Source organism: Staurois parvus, unplaced genomic scaffold (genome assembly GCF_062004578.1).
Source record: "Staurois parvus isolate SC_StPar_1 unplaced genomic scaffold, SC_StPar_1.0 ptg000468l, whole genome shotgun sequence".
NCBI lineage: Eukaryota > Metazoa > Chordata > Amphibia > Anura > Ranidae > Staurois > Staurois parvus.
Genome location: NW_028318264.1, coordinates 6,134,089 through 6,158,649, shown reverse-complemented (window position 1 = coordinate 6,158,649; position 24,561 = coordinate 6,134,089). Strand labels below are relative to the sequence as shown.

Sequence of the window (24,561 nt, the reverse complement as noted above, 5' to 3'; positions counted from 1 at the left end):
TTCAACGGATTTCGGCTGGTAATTACCCGCCGACATCAGTTGATTACCAAGCATCTCCGACGGGGAGGAAGATTGTTTTGTTTACAAACAATCTTCCTGCCTGTCAGCTCCAGCACAGTACAGCCATCCCCAGTAAAGAACACCCCCCCCACCCCCTAGTAAAAAACTCCCAGCATACAGTTAACCCTTTGACCACCCCCTCACATTAACCCCTTCCCGCCCAGTGCCATTAGTACAGTGTCAGTGCTTTTTTTAAAGTGAAGTAAATAGAACATTACTGACTAAGTAGTTCTGTACATATTATTGTAATTATGTTCAATAGTACTTTTTATTTTAATAGATAGTAATAAGGGTATTAAATAGTGTATGCGTACAATAGTCTGTTTTCCCACCAGCAGGTGGAGCTCTAGTCTCCTTTCAATGTTTTACCATCTACAAGCTGTGCTGTCTCTGTAACCCATAATGCTTTGTTAATCCTTTATAACATAATAAAGGCTTATTGGTTAAAAAATAAAATGTTGAAAAAAAACAACTCAGTTTGAAAGATAAATAATGAAAAACTCCAAAACCATTACAATGTCTCCTTAAAACACAAGCATGGACCCAAGTATGTAAACAGCAGCAAACTAGAAGCATGTTTTTAATAATACACATTAAGAATTCCACAATGATAACTATATTGCGGTCTCCTTGTTTATGAGAAGAGCTGTATTCTTATAAATGCCCACATTAACATTTGCTAATCAGACTCCAGTGGTTATTTTTCTATACCTGCGTATAGGCCAAACACATACAATGCTTTCATCAAGCATATTTCTCGAAGAAACAAGGTAATTTGTAACTTTTAACAAAATGTTATCTTGTAAGTTTTATAGGGCACTCAGGCTGACTCACCTGAGCATTTTGTAGCACGAAGCTCCAAATCAATCGGGGGGGGGGGGAAAATCAGTATTTCTCTATGGAGATGATTCACATCTCAACTCCAAGTTGCCTGAAGCAGAATGCCTGAAGCTCAAAAAAAGTTTTGGAGCTACTTTTGTAGCTCAAATTGGGCAGATTTGCATGTTTTTGGCAAGTTTACCTAGCAACATATGATGCAATAGATGATATTGGGCGCAATTCACTAAGAGGTATCTTACCGCATCCGAGTATGAGGTAGGATACCGCATAGCATTTAAAAAAAATAAAAACATTTGAATTCACTAAAAACCGCTACTACAATACCGCATGATTTATTTTATCAAGTCATGCGGTATTTTAGTGAAAAACATGCGTCAATGTTTCAGCTGTCAGTGGGGTTCCCCATTGACAGCTGAATGTAAAAGAAAGAATTGCTGGCAATTAAAAACATTTTTTTTTTTTAAAAAAACATTGTGGGGTCCCCCCCCCTCCATCCATACCAAGCCCTTGGGTCTGGTATGGATTTTGAGGGGAACCCCTACGCCAAAAAAAAAAAAAAAAAGCTACAAATTGCCGTGGGCCCCCCCAAATCTATACCAGACCCTTATCCGAGCATGCAGCCCAGCAGGTCAGAAAAGGGGGGTGAGCGAGCATAAAGCATATTGGTGGAAATAACAAAATTGCGCCATAGATGCCACATTGTTGAGCAAAATATCAATCATACTTAAAGAGAAATGCACATATGGTTTTTTGCTGATGAAAGACAAAATATACAGCTCATACATGTGCCCATTAGATTTTCTTCAGTGACTATTCTCAACCCAAGCACATCCCAAGCAGACATTTTAATATACAATGTACAAATGTGAAAAAAAAAAAAACCCACCATACAGTATATCATTTTTTTTTTAAAGAAGTAAAGATACATCAAATACCTTACAGTCAACTTTTAGGATAAACCTTCCCAGTCCTCGAATCGGTCCAGGTGCCAATGCTTCTTGTCGTTCTTTCAAAAAGTTTTCTATTACATCCCACCAAGATCCAAAACGATCCACCAAAAAATCTATAACTCCAAAACGTATCACCAGCTTCTTAACTACAAAAACTATGGTAAAAATATGTATTTAGTAGTAACACTGAATAGCTTAAAAAAAAGTATAGCTGTTATAAGAATGTTATTTCTTACATTCACATAGCAAAAACACAGAAAAGTAACAAGGACAAATATATGATGCATCCAATTATATTGTACATTTTTCTTATTGCATTTATTAAACAAGTAATAAATGGCTTAAAAAAGCAAGGAGAGAGAAAGAAAAAAAAAAAAGATTAGGTGAGGATAGAACTACCCTATTTCAGGCCCTCTTGCTGGCGTATATCAAATATCTCCTACAGACAACTTCCTGTGATGGAAGAATTACACAACTTCCCTCAGATTACGGGACACCTTCATCACTTCCCAATAATGCTGAAGGACAGACCAGGCAAGATGGCATATGGATAAAATGAAATATAGATATTACAAAAGTAACACAAACATGCATGCACATTTTTTTAACTTTCAATTTCAAATTGTTTATGTTAAAAAAAAGATACCTAATCCTGCTTAAAATGACTGCAAAGGTAATTGTTTAACTACTTGCCCTCTGGAAGATTTACCCCCCTCCATGAATAGGCCATTTTCTTCTATATGGCGCTGCGCTACTTTAACTGGCAATTGTATAGTCATGCAACACTGTACCCAAATTAAATTTATATCACTTTTTTTCACACAAAAAGAGCTTTCATTTTGCGGTATTTGATTACTACTAATTTTTTTTGCTATAAAAGACAAAATGTATTCTGCTACATGTCTTAAGGGAACAAAAAAATCTCAGTAAGTGTATATCAATTGGTTTGTGTAAAAATTATAGCATCTATAAACAACGGTATAGATACTGGAATTTTCTTTTTTAATGGCAGCAATCAGCGACTTATAGCGGGAGTACAATAGTACAGCGGGCATTCAAACACTGACGCTGGATGGGAACTAACAGCCATTGACATCTCCAGTGACACTAATACAGTGATCAGTGCTATAATGAGATTTAAAAAAAAAAAAAAAAAAAAGCGCACTGTCAATGTACTAATGACACTGGGCAAAAAAAAGGGGTTAACATCTGGGGCCTACAAAGGGTTAACTGTGTCAGGGAGTGTTTTTACGGTGCGGTGTTTTACTAGGGTGATTACAATTGGCACATCCCAGCTGACAGGAGAGATATCATTTACATTCACAGATCTCTCTCCCATCAATTGCTCCACTGATCACCAGGTCCCGATCATGAATTGCTGGCCGGGACCTGGTGATTGACATGTACCAGAGCCAATTATAGCACGGGCAGGCAAGCAAGCAGGTGCCCCCCTACCAGAAAAAGCAGAATCTTGTATATATACACAATGGAAATAAAAAGTATACACACCCTGCTAAAATGTCAGGTTTCTGTGATGTAAAATGAGACAAAGATGTATCATTTTAAAACTTTTTCCACCTTTATCACCTAGAAACCTTAAACTCAATTGAAAAACAAACTGAAATCTTTTGGGGGGGAAATAAACATGAAAAAAAAAAAAAAATAGAAAAAATGCGGTTGCATAAGTATCCACACCCTCTTATAACTGGGGATGTAGTTGTGTTCAGAATTAAGCAATCACATTAAAAATCATGTTAAATAGGAGTCAGTACACACCTGCCATCATTTAAAGTGCCTCTGATTACCCCAAATAAAGTTCAGCTGTTCTAGTAGGTCTTTCCTGACCTTATCTTAGTCTCATCCTACAGCAAAAGCCATGGTCCTCAGAGAGCTTCCAAAAGCATCAGAGGCACTTCCAGTCCGGACACTTTTACCCCCTTCCTGTCCAGGCCAATTTTCAGCATTCAGTGCTATCACACTTTGAATGACAAATTAGCGGTCATGCAACACTGTACCCATATGAATTTTTTAGCATCTTTTTGGAGACAGATAATGCTTTATTTTGGTGATATTTATTCACCACTGGGATTTTTATTTTTTTTGCTATGTAAATGAAAAAGTCCAAAACTTTTGAAAAAAAGTATTTTTCTTATAAAATTTTGCAAATAAATAGCATTTCATCATAAATCTTGGCCAAAATTTATTCAGTTACCCACAGTGAAGCATGGTGGTGGCAGCATCATACTTTGAGGCTGTTTTTCTTCAGCTGGAACTGGGGCCTTAGTCAAGGTAGAGGGAATTATGAACAGTTCCAAATACCAGTCAATATTGGAACAAAACCTTCAGGCTGAACATGAAGAGGAACTTCATCTTTCAGCATGACAACGACCCAAAGCATACATCCAAATCAACAAAGGAACGGCTTCAACAGAAGATAAAAGTTTTGGAATGGCCCAGCCAGAGCCCAGACCTGGATCCGATCGAAAACCTGGGTTGATCTGAAGAGGGCTGTGCACAGGAGATGCCCTCACAATCTGACAGATTTGTAGTGTTTTTGCAAGGAAGAGTGGGCAAATATTGCCAAGTCAAGATGTGCCATGCTGATAGCCTCATACCCAAAAAGACTGAGTGCTGTAATAAAATCAAAAGGTGCTTCAACAAAGTATTAGTTTAACCGCCTCCTGCCTGCCATATAGTAAAATGGCAGACGCAAGGTGGTTCTCTCGTTCTGGGAGGTCATGTGATCAGTTGTGTCCAATCACAGCTGATCACATGTAAACCGGGAAATGACGGTTATCGGCATTTCTCTCCCCACGAGCGGTCACGCTGATCGCTCGTGAGGAGAAGAGAGCCTGTAATCGGCATTTCTCGGAGGGGACATGTACACAGATCATCAGAGCACTGAAGATAAGTGTGCCCTGATGTGTAGCCCCAGCAGCGCCACCTGTCTGTGTCCATCAGTGCCGGCTCTCAGTTCTCATCCAAGCCACCTGCCATTGCTCATCCATTCCACCTGCCAGTGCCCATCAGTGCCACATTTCAGTGCCCATCAGTGCCACATATCAGTGCCCGTCTGAGCTGCCTTTCATTGTCACCCATCAGTGCCAGTCAGTGCCACCTATCAGTGTGCATCAGTGCTGCCAGTCAGTGCCGCCTATCAGTGCCATATACGAGTGCTGCCTTTCAATGCCCATCAGTGCAGCCCATCAATGGTTTTGTTTTGGTTTTTTCCAAGATTTTCAGTGGTTTTTGGTTTAAGAATAAAAAACCCAGAGGTGATAAAATACCACCAAAATAAAGCTGTCACAAAAAAATGATAAAAATGTCATATGGGTACAGTGTTGCATGACCGCACATTTGTCATTCAAAGTGCAACAGCACCGAAAGCTGGAAATTGGCCTGGGCAGGAAGGGGGTATAAGTGCCCTGTAGGCTAGTGGTTAAGGTTGTGCAAAGTTATACAACCATATTATTCCCATTAAAAGGTGGTAAAAGTTCTGAAATGATTTATCTTTGTCTCATTGTTTTATATCACAGCAACTGGTTAATAACAAACATGCCAAACTTATCTGCTCTGTGGTCCCCCAAATCTCCTCTTTATGATTGTGTATTTTCACAAGTGCCTTTTTGTTGTTCCTGTACTGTCATGGTCACCCATTTGTTACCCATGTATTCTAACAATAGTAGTATAAATTATATAGCATAAAAAAAAAAAAAAAAAAAAAAAAAAAAAGAAGAAGGGTAGTCATGGTGCTGGGATATAGGAAACTCTCCGGCACATGTAATGCAGTGCCATAGTGTGGTGAATACAATTCAAGGAAGGAAGGGGGAGTTTGTGCTGGAGATGGTTTTGACATGGAGGATGATGGTGAGGGTGTTTTAGAAGGGGGGGAGGGGGATTTGTGCTTAGGAAGCACTCTGTGCATTACTTACTCCTGCCCTGCAATTACTTAACCACAAACCGCGCCACAGCCAAAAGATAGCTGCAGCGTGTTGGTCTAGTTCTGGGAGGGTATCTATAGACCTGCTCCCAAAACCCCACCTCCTGTGAACCCCCGGGGTATGCATCGGGCACTCTTTGTGATTGCAGTGTCCTTTGGATACAGCTGATCACAGATCGAGGTAAAAGGCCAATTACAGCGGCCCTTTACCATGTGATCAGCTGTGTTCAATCAAACTTGGTGGTTATCCGCATTTCCTTTCCTCATGTGCTGTCACTGTGAGGAAAGAAGAGCTGATGACCGGCAATCCTGACAGCACACATTTACACCAATAATCAGGGCACTGATGATCACTGCAGCAGCGTCAGTGCAAATTAGTGCAGCATATCAGTGCCTCCTCATCGGTGCTCATCAATGCCCATCAGTGCAGCTACATCAGCACACATCAATGAGGAAGAATTAAAAAACCAGTGGTGATTGAATAAAAACCAGAGATACATATCATACAGGCCTATTGTAAAAATGTAACAACAGGGACTTAACTGGGAAATGTAAACCCTGTAATAACTCACATATATGCTCACAAGAGCACAGTGCTTAGTGACCAAATATAATTTTGGTTGGATATATGTAATCAATTTGGAAAGGTGAAAAAGGCCCCCCGAAATCAACACATTAGCAATGGCATTCAAACAACAGTAAATACAGATCACTGCTTTTTTTCAAAACAGAACACAGTTTACTCATAAAAATGGATTACCTGCAATGGGTACAGGAAGAAGTTGTACAATCCATAAATTAAGGCATATCTGTACAATAACAATGGCCCACACAAGGAGAACAAAGTAGATGTCGCTAGTTTTCTTTTTTCTTAAAAATGCTCCAATATCACTTCTCTTGCCAAAGGAGGACGAAAGGGGAGAGGTAGGGGTCCCACTTGTATCCGTTCCTGTTGAGAGTATATGTAACTCATGCATGTTCCACAATTATTATTCAGAAATATCAAAAAGAAAAACTTCAACAAAGAAATCAAGTTATACTCTTTTGGTCATTTCTATTCGTTACATGTATATCACAGTTTTCCTATAGTAATAAAGAACGGTTTCAAAAGTAAAAACCTTTTCTTTTTTTTTTAAACTGTTTGTGTATACGATTTTAGTATATACCGTATTTGCCGGCGTATAAGACTACTTTTTGACCCTTGAAAATCTTCTCAAAAGTCGGGGGTCGTCTTATACGCCGGTACACATGTTAGGGGGGCTGCGGCATTAAGTACAGGGGTTTGCAGGGGCTGATGTCTCTTACCTGGATCCAGTCCCACGACGATCCGGTCCAGGAAGCGCGGCGTCTCCTTCAGTTCGGCCACTGGATGTTCGTGCGGCTGCTCGGCTCCGCCTCCTCACCGGTGATTGGCCGCCAGAACTGTAGCTCAGGAAAGGCACACAGGCGGCCAATCACCGGCGAGGGGGCGGAGCCGAGCGGCCCCGCGAAAATTGAGTGCCGGAGCAGCAGGTAAGTGTTCTGTGTAGAGGTGCTGCTGCAACCACATATGCTGGCTGCAGCAGCACCATACGAGAACAGGGTCAGCAAGTCTCAGTGGGAGGAATAGTGCCCCATCATTGGTGTCACTGATACCAATGATGGGGCACTATTCCTCCCACTGATACCAACGATGGGGCACTATTCCTCCCACTGACACCAACGATGGGGCACTATTCCTCCCCCCCACTGACACCAACGATGGGGCGCTATTCCCCCCCCCCACTGACACCAACGATGGGGCACTATTCCACCCCCCACTGACACCAATGATGGGGCACTATTCCACCCCTCACTGACACCAATGATGGGGCACCATTCCTCCCACTGACACCAATGATGGGGCACCATTCCTGCCACTGATACCAATGATGGGGCACCATTCCTGCCACTGATACCAATGATGGGGCACCTATTCCCCCCACTGATACCAATGATGGGGCACTATTCCTCCCACTGACACCAATGATGGGGCACTATTCCTCCCACTGACATCAATGATGGGGCACTATTCCTCCCACTGATACCAATGATGGGGCACCATTCCTGCCACTGATACCAATGATGGGGCACCATTCCTCCCACTGACACCAATGATGGGGCACTATTCCTCCCACTGACATCAATGATGGGGCACTATTCCTCCCACTGATACCAATGATGGGGCACCATTCCTGCCACTGATACCAATGATGGGGCACTATTCCTCCCACTGACACCAATGATGGGGCACTATTCCTCCCACTGACATCAATGATGGGGCACTATTCCTCCCACTGGTGTGCATTGGAAGAGGGGTAGTCTTATACGGCGAGTATAGCCCAAACACTACATTTTAGCAGGAAAAGTAGGGGGGTCGTCTTATACGCCGGCAAATACGGTAGTCAGTGATGTACAGCATTGTCTTAATGGAACGTATACATATGTTAATCACTTTATATATGATTGGATTTTTATGGACAGTTATTAACTTGGAGTGGTAGTTTGTGATGTTCATTTGTATTTGATTTATCATTTCTAGGTCTAACTTTTTTTTCACTTTTGATGTACTATATATTGAGTTTATCATTGTGGTTTATTTATTTATTTTGTATTATGTCTTTCTAATGCCATCCACAGATGTTGCAAATCTCTTTCCTGCAACCACGGGTTGCAGGAAAGAAAACCGTTTGATTCCCCCATCAACACAGTTAGTGTTGATGGGGCAATCCTTCCCACTGAGCTATTGTGTTTTCCTGGCGGGGAGGAGCAGGGAGGGCACAGGGGGGAGCCATCCCTGCAGGGAGAACTCAGTAATTATTGCTAGGAAATTGTACCAAGGACTTTTCTTTTCAGTATACAGGCATATATTTTAAAAGGGAAATACCTAGAGTTTGAAAATAATGGTTCTATAATGTTGAATGTACCCAGGCAACAAACCAGGGGTTCAGGACACACAATAGACCACTTGGACAAAAGTATGATTTATATGGCTCCTTATGAGAAATAAACCCCTTAACATTACAATATGTAATGCAAAAAAAAAAAAGACATCTTGTATGAACTTTGTTTTAAGATGTGAAAGATGTACTTTACATTTTGGTTCTTTTTGTTTCCCATAAGCTGATGCAAATTTGGTGGATCACGTCAGCCTTTTTCAGCCAGGGTGCCTAGGTTTCCTGGGGTACATTGAGGTCTCTTCAAGGGTGCCTTGGCAAAATGCCTAAAAATTACCCAAAAATTGTATACAAGCCAGGAGGTGGATCAAGCCTGCATTTTAGTTACACAAAGCCACGGGTTTTCATTGTGCACCATTACGACCTTCTAGCCACCTACATCCCAAAAACCAATGCCATCATCAGTTGATAAAGAGGACAGCTGGCACCTGCACAGCATCATTGTTTGCCCCTCCTCTGCTTCTCTCCGTCAGCGCTGGGGTCACATTATCTGAATGATGGAGAAAAACTGAGGGAGAAGAGAAACACTGGAATACTAGTCAGTACCAGTGTGCAAATGTATATTTGATTTGGAAGAATAAGTCACCTTGGGTCATTGGGTGTCCTATGTGTGTGGAAGTTTATGCATTATGTAAAACTATCAGAATAGTTTTTTACATTTTAGAATGGGGTGCCTCAAGGCTGTCCATAATTTTACACGGTGCCCTGCCTGAGAAAAGGTTGAGAAACACTGGATTATGCAATAAACAAATTTACTATACTTTATAACTACAAATCCAAAATGTTTCCTCGTGGATGTTTTCATATTGTATTGTCAGAGTTTGAATCACATTAGATTTTCCATTTTTTGAGATACAAATTAATAAGACACAGATTCTTTAATGTTGAAATGAAAACAGTCCACTGCAAAATTATTTAAATGAATTACAATGAGAAAGCACAAAATAACTTCCTGCCTAAGTATCCACATAAATCAGTATTAAGTAGATAATCATTTAGCAGCAATAATACAGCCTCAAGTCTGCGTGGACAAGTTTGTTAGTTTTGCACATCTGGAAATTTTACCCCACTGTTCTTTGTAAAACTGCTTAAAGTGTTGCTAAACACAGGACCCCGCATCCACTATATCATCTGGTCTCCCACAGTACACAGAACATGAAAATTCAATTATTTTAGTAAATATAAACTGCTAAAATACCTTTTCTCATCAGCAGTTAGAGCAGTCTTGTGACTTCTGTCAGTGTTCAGCAGAGCACTGGTTAAAGCTTGTAGGAGGAGTTTTCTTTCTGCTCTAGAAGTATGCAAAACTCCTGACCTCTGTCTGGGCAGTGCCGATTGGCCCTGTGCTGATCACATGCACTCTCCCAAGAAAAAAAAAAAAAAACCTTCCTAGCAATATACACCAAACTGAGCATGTGCAGTGTCTCCACACCATAGGTCTTATCAGGAGATAAGAGGGAGACACTGGAAGAAAGGGAGGGTCAGAGAAGACAGGACCAAACATCCTTTTTACACAATGCAGATGATTAACTCCTTAGGTTTCACCGAGTACAACAAGCACGCTTTACTGCATATACAGACGGATTTTACTGTTGTGAATTAGCAACACTTTAAACTGTATTGAATTTAGATCTGAACTCTGACCTGGCAATTTTAGGACATTAACTTGGTGGTTTGAGACCATTCCCAAATACACTAAGCTGAGCCATCCCTGACCTGAATTGGATGTAATGTGCTGTAGATAATTATTGAACTTGTCCTTTACCATTAAAGAGAATCTGTGAATACTAAAAAAAATACACTATTTAAATCCATGGTAATTCTAAAGGTCTATGACAATTAAACATAAAAACTTCCAAGAAGGTGATGCTTTTTATGAGCACTGAACAGAACCAGACCAACTGTATTCATTATTAAATCTCTAGAGATTTCATTATACAATATAATACAGTGATTGTAAAAAAAAAAAAAAAATCAAAATGAGTTTTGAGAGAATTAAACAGTCATCCTGGGCATATAACAATTCTTATACCTATTGGAGGTATAGCACAATAAAGTGCGGGAGATTTTATTTATATATACACATACATTATATATATATATATACACACACACACACACACATACACGCAATATATCTATTTTATGTGTTTTTATTTCTAAGAGCAACAGCGATGTATCTTTACTCAATCTATTTAAATTCACAATCCTAGAGAAGGAGGAAAACAAATATGAATATTTTGTACTGCTACCTTTGCTTGTGTATCTTTTACTTTTAAAAAGGCAAAGTGAAGATGTTACTAGCGATGCACCGAAATTCCGGTTGCCGAAACGTTTTGGGCGAAAACACCCCTTTCGGCTGTCGGTAGTTCAGTCTCACCTGAGAAACCATCGATCACGGTGTTGGGCATAGAGCTGAGAGAAGGAAAGATGGCCGCCACACATCTCTATGCCCTTGGAGGACCGGAGTGATGTCACTTCCAGTTCTGGCCATTTTTTTTCTTTAATTGTTAAAAGCACTAGTTCAATGCTTTTTTTGATCTAATGCTTTACATTGCAGAGGATAGATGTGGGGTCTTATTGACCCCATATTTCTCCATAAAAAGGACCTGTCACTAATTATTTTTATCACAAGGGATGCATGCATTTCTTGTGATAAGAATAAAAGCGATTACAATTTTTTTTTAAAAGAATCAGTGCAAAAAAAAAAAACAAAACATTAACTACATTTTTTAAACAAAGCACATTTAAAAAGGGACACTTTCGCCGGTTTCTCTCCCTGAAAAACATTCAGTGGAAACATATGAAATAAAAGGTGTGCAAAAATTAACTCCAACACACATAAGATGCATTGCTAAACAAAATATACAATGTGTAAAACACATTTAAAAACATGCCTTTCAGGCACAAAGTAATGCCTGGGACCTTTTAGTCAATGTTCTTACTGCTGATTATTAAAGCTATGTTGCATGTTATTCAAGCAATACTACAAAGAGGTTCAAATGTATTACCTGAACTTTCCGCTGCATTAATTTCTTCTTGGTGTTGATGAAAACCAGTGATTGATATTGCCATGGCAATAGTTGTGGTTGCAATGTTTAACATTTGTCCAGGAAGAACCATTTCTACACGAAAAACAACATTATAAACAACCCAATACATTAAAGTGTAAATGTAAACAAACTTGTACCCAACTCCTTCCCACCCAACATCTACAGTATATACATATTAAACAAAACTAATGCCCAGCAGAGCCAGTACATTGCTGTATATAATTGATACCTTGGGGGGAAAAAGCTGGTTATGCATTACACGTCAATAAAAACACCCCCACACCTTACAGTGCACATCATAAGAGAACTGTTTGGGCTGCAATTGTCAGCCTGAATTTGAAACTACTAGCTCTTTCCTGGTCTCTGGCTTCTTCCTCATTTTCTGGTTTCTGGTCAATGTCTCAAATACTAAAGCCAAAGCATCAGCAGTAGGGCCTGTGTCCATGAGCTTTGATGGGCAAATAAAATAGCTGAGACAGTTCGGAGATCATTCAGAAATCACTGCAAGTGCAGTTGACCTGCGTTTGATATACTTTATCTGCTTTTGCATACCCAGACTTGCATGGAGAAAGCAGCAATCCTAAAGCAAGCAAAATCTCGTTAACACTTGCTCCTAGCAAGCGGTGTCCATCGCCCCTGTGAAAAGCGATGAGCTGTGGCGGATTGATTTTTTGAGATGGTTTGCAGGCATCAGAGAGGATACTACCACCTCCAGAATGCTTTTTTTCCCCCCAGATGAATTGTAATTTTACATTTAAATTCTGCAGCTTGGTCTCATTGAACTTAAAGTGATTCTAAAGGTTTATTTTTTTTAAGAAAAAGTAACAAAACATGTTTATACTTACCTGCTGTGTGCAGTGGTTTTGCACAGAGCAGCCTGGATCCTCCTCTTCTCAGGTCTCCCGCAGGCTCTTCTGTCCCCTTCCTCCTGTCAGGTGCCCCCACAGCAAGCAGCTTGCTATGGGGGCACCCCCTTCTCTGTGTATCAATTCATACACGGAGCTGCGACTCAGCCCCTCTGTTCTCATTGGCTCACTGGCTCTGATTGACAGCAGCGGAAGCCAATGGCTCCCGCTTCTGTCTCAGCCAATGAGAAGAGGGAGTCCTGGGATAGCCGAGACACCAGAGCACATCACTGGATCTAGAGGGGGCTCAGGTAAGTGTTAGGGGACTGGAGGGAGGGGATGCTGCACACATGCATAAAATGAAGAACCTTTCGAACCACTTTAAAGCCATACCTCCCAACTTTTGAACTTCAGAACGAGGGACACTTGGGGGAGGAAGTGACCTGCGACATGCATAGAGTGATGTGGCAAAAATGGATGTGGCCAAATGCTTAACAGTGGGAGGGGCCCAAGAGGCACAGGTAAACAAAACTCGGGCTTCCTTGTACCTATAAAATATACTTTGATTGCTATACCACAAGCAAGATCACACAACTTTGGTGGTAAATTGCATGTTAATCCACTTTTTAAAAAAAACAAAAAAAACTGTCCCTTAATTGCACACTGGAAGCCACTTTAAATAATAAAAGAGGCACCAATAGAGTTCCATGTATAAACCTGCTGCAAAAAAACAACTAGAAAGATAATCATAAAAATATTTTTTAAATAATTGTCGGAATACTGTGTGAACACAACACAGTGTTTTTTTTCAAATTTGACTGCAAAAATGGAAATACATTTTAAAATGTATCCCTAGGCCAAACCTTTAATTCTTCATTTGTACAGTATAGGGCACAGGCTCCTTCGTGTCTTGATCATGGGTTAGGTGCTGCCTCCTTCAGGTCAGGACATTAGCAAAGTCATCAGGACAGTCTATAGAACCCCATCAACTCCCATATATATATATGAAAGCAGATTTCTGGTATATACTCCCAAAATCACTGGAAGAATGAAGACTTTGCTTGTTTTTTTATACTAAGAGAAACCCTGCTTTAAATGCCTGCGCTGACTCCACTGAGGCAATATGATCGCAGCTTTCGGACTCCTTGCTTCAAACATATCATATCCTTGCTTCAAAATAACAGAGATAACAGACCCGGGTTTGGAACACAGCTGCAGTAACCTTGTGGCCGAAAGCTGAAACCGCAGAAGATTGAACATCCATCTGGTAAAACTTTGAAAAAGTATAAACAGAAGACCATGTGGCAGCCTTGCAGAGTTAGGAGACAGAAGCTTTCTGCCTAAAGGCCCAGAATACATCAACAGATCTGGCGGAGTGGGTGCACAACAGCACAGGAGGAGGTTTTTGAGCCTAAGCTCAAATCAAACCCCTTATCCACCATGCAACAGTGGATTTAGTAGCAACAACCAAAGGAAAGAACACTCCAACACACAAGCAACTTATCCACCCCGAATCTCATTGCGCTCACCGGAATCACCTACCATCTCGCCAGTAGATTGAAAGACATTTCTGTCATTTTCAAGTCAACTGTAGAGAAGCACACCAGTCTTAATATTTTTGTCCTCTAGAACGCAGTTAATTCTATGCCCAAGTTCTGCTTCCTAAATACAGGGATATTATAGGTTCTGCCTCTTTTACCAAAATACAGTACAGCTGAGATATACTACGAGACTTGCAAGCAGGGGAGCAAAATAGCTCCTCTATTGGCAACAAATCGTCCCCATCACATAATGGCTGAGGAAGTGCAGTTGTAAAATACTGAATTTGTGCATCCCTCCATTTATCCAGAGGCATTGCACCCCATTTTTGCCTTAATGGCCTCCTCTCTTGACCATGTCCACTGAGCTGTCAAGGATTGAAAGACTCCTACCCAGCCTTACAGAACGGTCATCCTTGTCCAGTTAGTTTGTTTAGGACAGAGGTGGCAGAGTCAACTAAAGGGAATAGTCCACTTTTTTTGTAAACTCTTTCTCCAGTGAGTAGAGTTCAGCAAAGATTTTTAGGGGAGTAAACATCAGTGGCTTTGCTATGGGGGTGCTGAATGCCGCCAGAGGGGTGACACCGATACCGCCATTTACAAGCTGCCCGTCATTCTCTCAAAGCCATCTGCAGAAGGCAGGACAGCTCTGGATAGGGGGCAGGGCTGCCCGAGTTAACAGCAAATGATTGGTCATTAGGACGCAGGGTGGTCCTAGTAACCAATCTCGAGCTTGCAGCTCCTGCCCTCTGTCCAGGGCCGCTAGGTCTCAAGTACTCCACACTGTCTGTGTAAGGTAAGACAGGAGGAGGGGCGAAGGTGAGGGGGACCGGAGGAAAGTAATGGGGCGCAGTTGGGAGGAGCCGAGGATAGAAATTTGGTGCTGTAGGGGGTGGGGACAGGTATAAGGAAGACTGAGGACATTAATGGCGGTGACGGAGGACAGTAATGGGGTCACTGAAGACATTAATGGGGGGGGCCTGAAAACGTCATGGGAGGGCTGAAGACTCTAATAAGGGGGGCTGAGAACATTAATAGAGGGGGGGACTGAGGACAGGAATTTGGGGACTGAGGACAGTAATGGGGTCCTGAAGACAGAAACGGGGTAAGAGTTGCGCTAGCCTGCTCAGTGCCCTACTGCCTGTCCTCCTGGGGGGGATAGGTAACACCAACCCTAGTGGCACCACTTTCGGGATTGATCTAGCCGTTATACACTGCCAATTCTGTTCATGAACAGGGCACGTTTTGAACGTTTGTGTACATCTCTTTGTGCTCAAAGGGGCAGGGCTAGGCAGAGAAGAGTCAACCTGCACAATGCCAAGGCTTTTGTGTACAGAGGCAATGAGCTTTACAACATTAGCAAGCTGTTTAGAATTGACTTATGAGTACCTAATAAGGTCTCTAGGTGGAATTGGCATAAAGTGCGCAAATAATGGTGTGATGTAACACCTGAGTGGTTGAATTTTAGCGCCAAGATTAAAAAGTTTACACTGAGTGAATACATTCCAAACATAGTCCTCCTTTACAAAAGTACTGGTCAAAGATACAGGGAAACCCCTGTCTTACCTGTCCACACTGCTGGACTGTATAAAAAAAACCAGGCTTCGCCCATCACAGTGGACAAACCCCAAATGGGTGTTCAGGGGCTGGCTTTAATAGCGATGGACCACAACCCTGGATCTGTATAGCACCCTACAGATAACTCAATGCATTAAAACAAGAGTCAAGCTGAATGCCTCACGTGGTATCCAGTGCCATCCCCACAGCATGGGCTACAGGTACAGTTCGTAAGGTCTTCCTAAGGTTGCAACGATCTGGATACACTGCTTCTGTTTAGACAGCAGAAGACAGCAAGAGTTGATGGAATACTCAGATGATAAAGAAGAAAAAAAAACAAACAAACATCCAAAGCTGGTTTCTTCAGGAGGCAGAAGAGGTCCAACACCTACAGACTAAAAAAAAACTGAGGACTCACAGAGTGAGGTAAGAGTTATAGAGGAAGGCACTCCAGGGGGCCTATAGCCCATAGTGTTCGCATTAGTAGCCTGTGTCCTGTACCGTATAATTTAGTTTTGTATAGAGTGGAGAGGAGAAAGATCCTCTGTCAACATTTTATTCCTGTGTCTCCAGTGGAGCGATTTATTACTCTATTTGTACTGGTGATCACAGTCAATGAGAAACTGAGAAGACATGCAACATTTTCCCCCAAGAACAATAGGTACAGTGAACTCTTTCAATGGGAGTAAATGTTCTGGGGAAACCTAAGATGAGTTTTCCTTCCACTTTTTGAGATTTCCTCTTACTCTCCATTGCATCTTTGGGACAGAAAGGGAAATTCCTCCAACAGAAAACAGACAAAATAAATAACTAAATAACTGGCATGATTTTAAGCCCTCCCTACTCTACCCAAAACAAAGAATAAAAAAAAAAAAGTTTTGGCTACACATACCATTAACAATTTCCCCCATGTCACAATGAAATTTTGTGGAAAAAATATTATAAAATGCAATACATTTTTCCATTGACTGCATAAAATATGAATAGGAATTTGTAAACCGCATAGAAGTTAGCCTTACCTGAAGACCCTTGTACAGCCTGTTTCTCATGCAGGGCTCCTACAGCCATCAGTAACACAATCACAAGGAATAGTGGAATCTTCCAAGGTCCAGCAACAGACGCTGAAAGAACACATTACTTCATTACCGAGACTGGATAAAAAAGCATTTTTAGTACATTTTTAATAAATGAACTCCTTAACAAAACTCAGCAGTGAGAACTCCAATGAGAACTATTTATCATTTTCCAAAGGGCACAGCATTGGCAAAGAAAAGCAGAATAATCAAAACTTCAGTGGATGAGCCAATATCAAGTTTTTTTCATATATATTCCCAGCTTCAACTTTAATGCCCAACTCCAGCCTTGCCTTCAGTCTTAGAGTTGTACAGGATCTTCTGTACTGAAATTGCCTACTACGATTCATTAAACACTGTGCGTCTCAAAAGTGTACATTAGAGGCTGCAGCAATTTAAATATATCCCACCTCCTTTCCTGGCTGGAGACATCCAGCATTGTCTAGTACAAGGGTGCCCAACTTTTTGAAGAGCGAGGGCCACTTAAGTGATTTGGTAACCTGTCATGGGCCACAATGAGCAGAGCAGGCGGATGACAGGTCTGTATCCACTCTGCATATGCAGAGAGGACACAGACACAGACCGCTCTACTCTAAGGGCCCTCAGATCTGATCACCCAGACAGAAGGGGACAGATCACCTGTTTTTTTAGCAGATCGGAGGTAGGCAGGGGTAAACCGGCACAAGTCCATCTACATCTGCCGCTCCATAGAGGGTCCAATTGGGTCTGCCTAAAAACAGACAGGCGGTCCCGATCGGACTGATCGTGTGAAAGGGGCCTAAGGCTGATATGCTGCAGTTTACCCACACCGCGGGTAGCTGCACTTTGCCATAGAGTTCCATTATATCCTGCAGGTGTGGTGCACTTTCTGAAAGCACACTAAATCTGCAGGTAATAACAGATGTCTATGACTCAGTGCAGGTAACCTGCACGGAAAGCATCGGTTTTTGCAGCTCTGCTCCCTCCGCAGCTGTGCTTCTTGTAGCGCTCCAGCCAGGACACTGATATTTTGGGATGGCAGATAGGCAACCCAGAACAGGTGGTCACTGGCCACATCAGAGGGCTCCATGGGCCACATGTAGCCCGTGGGCCAGTGGTTGGGCACCACTGATCTAAGCTGGCTATCCCTGGCCCACCCCTTTCATACATTGGATTTTTTTTCAATTATGGAGGCTCAATATTACATGTGGGTGTTATCAAGGGCAGAGTGCATGCAACTGCAGCCTGCCTAGAAATGTTTACTCCTCCACCCATCAAGGAATTTTGATAATTTATTTATTACAGGTACTTCTATAGTGGCATCAATTTACGCAGCGCTTTACATATATATTGTACATTTACATCAGTCCCTAACCCTCAAGGGGCGTACAATTTAAAGCCCCTAACTTACATTCATATACACATACTAGGGACAATTTAGACACGATTCAATTAACCTACCAGCATGTCTTTGGAGTGTGGGAGGAAACCAGAGTACCTGGAGGAAACCCATGCAGGCACATGGAGAATATGAAAACTCCAGGCAGGTGGTGTGGTGGTTGGGATTCGAACCAACGACCCTAGTACTGCCAGGTGGAAGTGCTCACCATTTAGCCACTGAGCTCCCCATATTTGCAGAACTCTTCTCAGGAGCCAGCCCACCAATTACATTATATTTAGAAAAAAGTAAGAGTTCAGTGAGCAACAAAAATCGAAGTGAAACATTTAGAAAAATTTGAAAAGCTAAAAAAGGATTTCTAGAAAATAGATTGGAATTAAATGAGAAAAAAAAAAAAAGATAAATGCTGCTAAAACTATTTAGTGATTTTAATGTCATTAAAACTTTCCACCTATAAATGTTCACACAACATTTTAGCACAAGAAAACTCCTTCAGACCGCATCTCAAAATAGGTCTCTGCTGCCTCACCAATGTACTTTTTGAGGTTGTTATAGGAGCATGGCACTCTCCTCCACATCTGTTCATCGACCCAATTATGGACAAGGGCATCGATGATCAGGACGGTTATGAACATCCCACTAGCCCATAACCCCTGGGAAGCCCTTTTACACAAACCAATCCTGACCCTTAACACTTACCAAATTAAGCTGGTGGGTTTGTGTTTCTGGAAGCCCAACAGACATAGCCCAGAGCCTTGAAACAACTGTTCAATCATTTTCATGGAGGTCCAACAAAAGGTTAATGGGGACCATGGTGCACCAGAAGCTCACTTCTATTCTTAAAAGACCCCCATGGGGTTTGGGACCCATGGACATCCTATAATTCCCATTTTAACATTTTCCGCACCCTGCTGTCAATTTGAAGCTATTTCACAGCTTTCCCTGTTTTTCCCTCCCCTGCTTTGTGCCTTTGCATCGAACCATTTGGCACTTCCTCCTCCTCCTCACTTCTGCAAAGGTGTCTGTAACCCGTATCAAGGAACATCCTCCATTGGTAGCACCATTACCCTTATATTTTGTGCTAGCCACTGAATCTTTTTACAATTTAAACTGCCTATTAAATGTCATGTATTACTGTGTTTTGGTACATATCCTGAATAGTAGCACCTCTATACAAATAGCGGTTTCTTTTTTGCATTGTTATTTTTTTATTTAATTTTTTTTTATTTCAGGTATTTATATAGCGCCAATTTTATGCAGCACTTTACATATATATTGTAAATTCACATCAGTCCCTAACCCTCAAGGGGTGTACAATCTAGGGTCCCTAACTCACATTCATACATACACATACTAGGGCCAATTTAGACAGGATCCAATTAACCTACCAGCATGTCTTTGGAGTTATTGTACTTCATATACGGTCTGGGAAAATTAAAAAAAATACTTGTGAAACTAGTGCTTATGTACAAAAAAACACCATAGAAATCTCTTTTCCCTCTCATTGCTCCCCCTTTGCAACTCCTGCAATGATTGCTTCCTTTTTTACTGTGACACTAAGCACTGAAGACACTTTCACTGCCCCTCTACACTACTGACCAGCACAATGAGGATTGCACAGCGGCTGTCAAAACGGCGTTGCACTGGTCAGTAGTTTAGTAATGTAGAGGGGTGGTGAGAGTGGCTTCAGCACTTGACTGTATACTTACTTTCCACTCTGGAACACAAGTCCCCAGGGTATGAAGAGTTCAGTTGTTGGTGTGGCCACTGTGCAGGCTGGGATGTAGAGAGGATCAGAGGATGGTGCTAGACATGGGGAGGAGGCGTCTCTCCTAGCAATCTATAGGGCGTATAAACCTGATAAAAATGGTAATTGTACCAAAAATCCTGTATAAATTTCAGATGATTCCAGTCAAAATCCCGGAGGTATTTTTTAAAGTAATAAAAAAGATGTTAACAAGATACATATGAAAAAATAAAAAAAATCTAGAATATCATATGACTTGTTGAGTAGTAATAAGAAGGGAGGATTGGGAGTGCCAGATATCAAGAGGTACTATAGAGCAGTAGTTCTAGCGAGAATGTATGACTGGACACATAACTCAGAGGGGAAAAGGTGGGTTAAGATTGAGAATGAATTAAGTGGAACTACCTTGAGTAAAACTATATGGGTACCAGCACAATATAGAGGTTTAAAAGATACCACGAGTGTTTTTACATTTAATGTTTTAAAGGTTTGGGATAAATTGCATAAACTTATGAAATGGGATTTTAACTCAATATCACTGAGGAACACAGACTATTTCCCTCCAGGTAGGGAGGAGAGCATAGAAAAATGGTTAAAAAAAGGAGGATCTTCAATTGAGAGATATTATGGATGGACAGGAACTAAGAACACAAGGACTTGGAAAAAGATAAAAGGGAACTTTTTATTAAAATAGATGAGTGGAGATACCACCAATTAAAACACTTTGTTAGAAACCTTCCGAAACCTTTGAGATTGAGAAAGGATTGGAATTTGTTTGAGAGGTTGTTGGAAGCACGAGGAGATGGGAAACGGGGCACGGCAAAAGTTTATAAGATCCTCACTGAGTTAGACACACACACAAAGCCAATGTATATAGCAAAATGGGAAAGAGATTTGGAAATAGAGATAGATGAGGATAAACAAAGGAAAATATATAGACTAACACACGAGAATATAAGTATAAGAGAGGTGGAGGTAAATTATAAGTGTTTAACAAGATGGCACATTGCACCGAACATTGAGCATAGGATGAGTGGGGAAAATACACCAGAGTGTTGGAGGGGGTGTGGAAAGATAGGTACGTCATATATGGTGGGAGTGCCCAAAGATCCAAGGTTTCTGGGAGAAAACGGTACAATTAATTGAGACAATCTCTGGGATAAAGATAGGATTGGACCCAGAGGTGTGTCTACTACATAGTTATCAGTAAATAAATACAAAGACTCGGGTGTATGGCACTACCTGAATGCGGCAAAGGGTCTGATTCCTAGGTTTTGGCATAGACCAGAGGCGCCGAGGGAGGAGGATTGGGTAGAGAGAACGAATCAGATATGTAGGATGGAGAAATTGTATTATACGCAGGAAGACAAAATGGGGCTATTCTATAAGAAGTGGAGAAAATGGGAAGAATTTGTGGTGAGATATACGAAGTAGTGGTGAGAAAGAGGAGGAAGTATCTATATATACTATCTAGGAAAAGAGGTAATAGAATAATGCAGAGTGGGAGGGTTTATTAGTGGGGAGGGTGGGTATTTGAGGAGGGAGGGGTTATTAGATAGGGGTGGGGGAGGCAATGGGAATAAAAGATACCAAGAAATGTAATTAATGGTTTGGATAATGGTTTTTGTATGAGAATAATGATGAAATATGTATTTTATAATGGAAAATAAATAAATATTTAAAAAAAAAAATATGTCTGTATTCTGATTGTAATACATTGCCGATATTGTCCCGGTTGTAGATGGATTAAAATAAGTGTGAATATGCCCCAATCCTGAAGAAGCAGTGAGTCCGACATGTCAACATACACTATATTGCCAAAATTATTGGGACACCTGCCTTTACATGCACTTTAATGGCGTCCCAGTCTTAGTCCATAGGGTTCAATATTGAGTTGGCCCCGCCCTTTGCAGCTATAACAGCTTCAACTCTTCTGGGAAGGCTGTCCACAAGGTTTAGGAGTGTGTCTATGGAAATATGTGGCCATTCTTCCAGAAGCGCATTTGTGAGGTCAGGCACTGACAAGAAGGCCTGGCTTGCAGTGTCCACTTTAATTCATCCCAAAGGTGTTCTGTCGGGTTGAGGTCAGGACTGTGCAGGCTAGTCAAGTTCCATCCCAAACTCACTTATTCCTGCCATCCCCAAACTGTTCCCACAAAGTTGGGAGCATGAAATTGTCCAAAATGTCTTGGTATGCTGACACCTTAGAAGCTCCCTTCACTGGAACTATGGGGCTAAGCACACCCCCTGAATCCCCCCTCCACCAAACTTTACACTTTGCACAATGGAGTCAGGCAAGCACCGTCCTGGCAACCGCCAAACACGTCCATCAGATTGCCAGACAGAGCAGTGGGATTCTTCACTCCAGAGAGCACATCTCCACTGCTCTAGAGTCCAGTGGCAGCATACTTTACACCACTGCATCCAACGCTTTGCATTGCACTTGGTGATGTAAGGTTTGGATGCAGCTGCTCAACCATGGAAACCCATTCCATTAAATGCTCTATGTACGGTCACTGTGCTAATCTGAAGGCCACACGAAGTTTGGAAGTCTTAGAGATTGGCTCTGCAGACATTTGGCAACTTCTGTGCACTGTTCACTTCAGCATGCGCTGACCCCACTCTGTTATTTTATGTGGCCTATCTCTTCGTGGCGGAGTTGCTGTTGTTCCCAGTTGCTTCCACTTTCTTATAATACCAGTTAGCGTGGAATATTTAGTAGCAAGTAAATTTCACAGATGGACTTATTGCACAGGTGACAACCTATCACGGTACCACACTTGAATTCACTGAGCTCCTGAGAGCGACCCATTCTTTCACAAATGTTTGTAGAAGCAGTCTGCATGCCTAGGTACTTGATTTTATACACCTGTGGGCATGGAGGTGATTGGAGAACCTGAATCCAATGATTTGGAAGGGTGTCAATACTTTTGGCAATATAGTATGTATATATATATATTTTTTTTTTATTATCCATATACACACCCACCCACTTCAATGCCAAAGCTGTCCGAAAACATCAGGTCCAGTTGTGTTACTGTGACAGTTTGTGTGCAGGTGACTTACCGAACAGGTTTCACATAGTTTAGAATTATGCTTCAAATCACTGTCCTGATACATGATGAAATTTGCAATAATCAATGACTGGCCACAGGAGGATGGAAGGTCAGAGTAATACAAGAAAAGTGGTAACCTTTCTGGTTAATTTTCCCTTGCACTCTAATTTTACTCTTAACACCAAGGCAACTCTATGCCTTTACATTTCTTCTACCATGCTTCACAGCAGGCATCAAACCACTCCACAAACACATTATTTTTGCTCTATGTCCCAAAGGTTTCCCTCCTCGATATGAATACCTTAAAACGCAGAATCATTTTTCCCCTTTATACTTTTTCAGTCAACCACTGTCCAATACAAGTTTCTTTTGAGCACTGTAGCTTATTATTTTCATCTGCCAGCTTCAGAAATGTTATTTCTTTGAAACGCTGCCTCCAAGTCCAGCATTAAGGAGTCCCTTTTTCAATGCTGCATTAGGATTATGGCAATCTAACAATCTGGAGTAACCTTGATTTTGCAAATCAATAGACAAATGTTTGGAAATGCTGTTATGTTTGACCATTTTTGAATCCCAAGACATTACTATGAGAAATACAAGCAGCTTGCAACCCAAGTAAACAGAACGTATGTGCTTTGTTTTGGCTGTACAACACAATCTGTTATGGTTTAAAGTGTATCTATATCCAAGAACAGAAATGTAATATTACAGCTACCAGTTTTTAGATGCACTAAAAGTACCAGTTTTATTCAGGTTTCTTTTAGTCACAGCTGCTAATTCAGCCAGTAACACTCTGTCCTAGGGTTAGAAGCATTATAGGACAGGAAATCAAAGTTACACTTACGGTAACGCCATTTCCAGTAGTCTTTTAGGACAGCACCTTGAGAGACCTCGGCTCCTGCCCACCTGAGGAAACACCTCCACCCTAAAAAAAAACACTGTCACTCCCACTCCGACCTCAGTTCTTGGCATAGTACCTCCGGTCACCTGGGGAGACATGAGACACAAAAACACAATAAGACATCTCATAAATATTATACAACAGAGGGTGGGTAACCTGTGCTGTCCTGAAAGACTACTGGAAAAGGCGTTACCGTAAGTGTAACTTTGATTTTCCCCTCTCGTCTTTCAGGACAGCACCCTGAGAGGATAAGCGAGTACTCACCCCTAGGGCGGGCCCGCTGCTTGCAAAACCTTACGTCCAAAGGCCTGCTCTTGCACCGAGACCAGGCCAAGTCTGTAATGCATAACAAAGGTCCCATAACTAGTTGCAGCCCTACAGATCTGTCCCGGGGAGGCCCCTGCCTGTTCCGCTTGTGTGGACGCCATGGCAAACGTAGAATGCGCCGATGCCCTCTGGGACCTCTAGACCCTTGGCCCGATAAGCCTGCTCTATTGCTAATCTCAACCATCTAGCCACCGTGCGTCTAGAGGCTTTTTGACCTTTCCTAGCCCCCGCAAAAAAAAATAAAAAAATCTGTTTTACGAAATTCCTTTGTCCTATCCAGGTAAAGGAGCACACACCTTCTTACACCCAACAAGTGAAACT

General features: G+C 41.6%; 1 protein-coding gene across 3 annotated transcripts in view; it reads right to left on the bottom strand.

The window, feature by feature from the left end:
• TMEM245 (transmembrane protein 245) overlaps window positions 1-24,561 on the bottom strand; it is a 118,971-nt gene that overhangs the window by 80,792 nt on the left and 13,618 nt on the right. For all 3 annotated transcript variants that reach the window (XR_016314854.1, XM_089689071.1, XM_089689072.1), the window contains exons 3-6: window positions 16,778-16,879; window positions 11,777-11,890; window positions 6,551-6,739; window positions 1,836-2,005 (exon numbers count right to left, since the gene is read on the bottom strand). Coding sequence is in view for 2 of the 3 variants with exons in the window: in XM_089689071.1 (XP_089545197.1) it covers window positions 1,836-2,005; window positions 6,551-6,739; window positions 11,777-11,890; window positions 16,778-16,879 (575 nt within the window). In the remaining variant the exon portion in view is untranslated. The remainder of the gene's footprint in view (window positions 1-1,835; window positions 2,006-6,550; window positions 6,740-11,776; window positions 11,891-16,777; window positions 16,880-24,561) is intronic.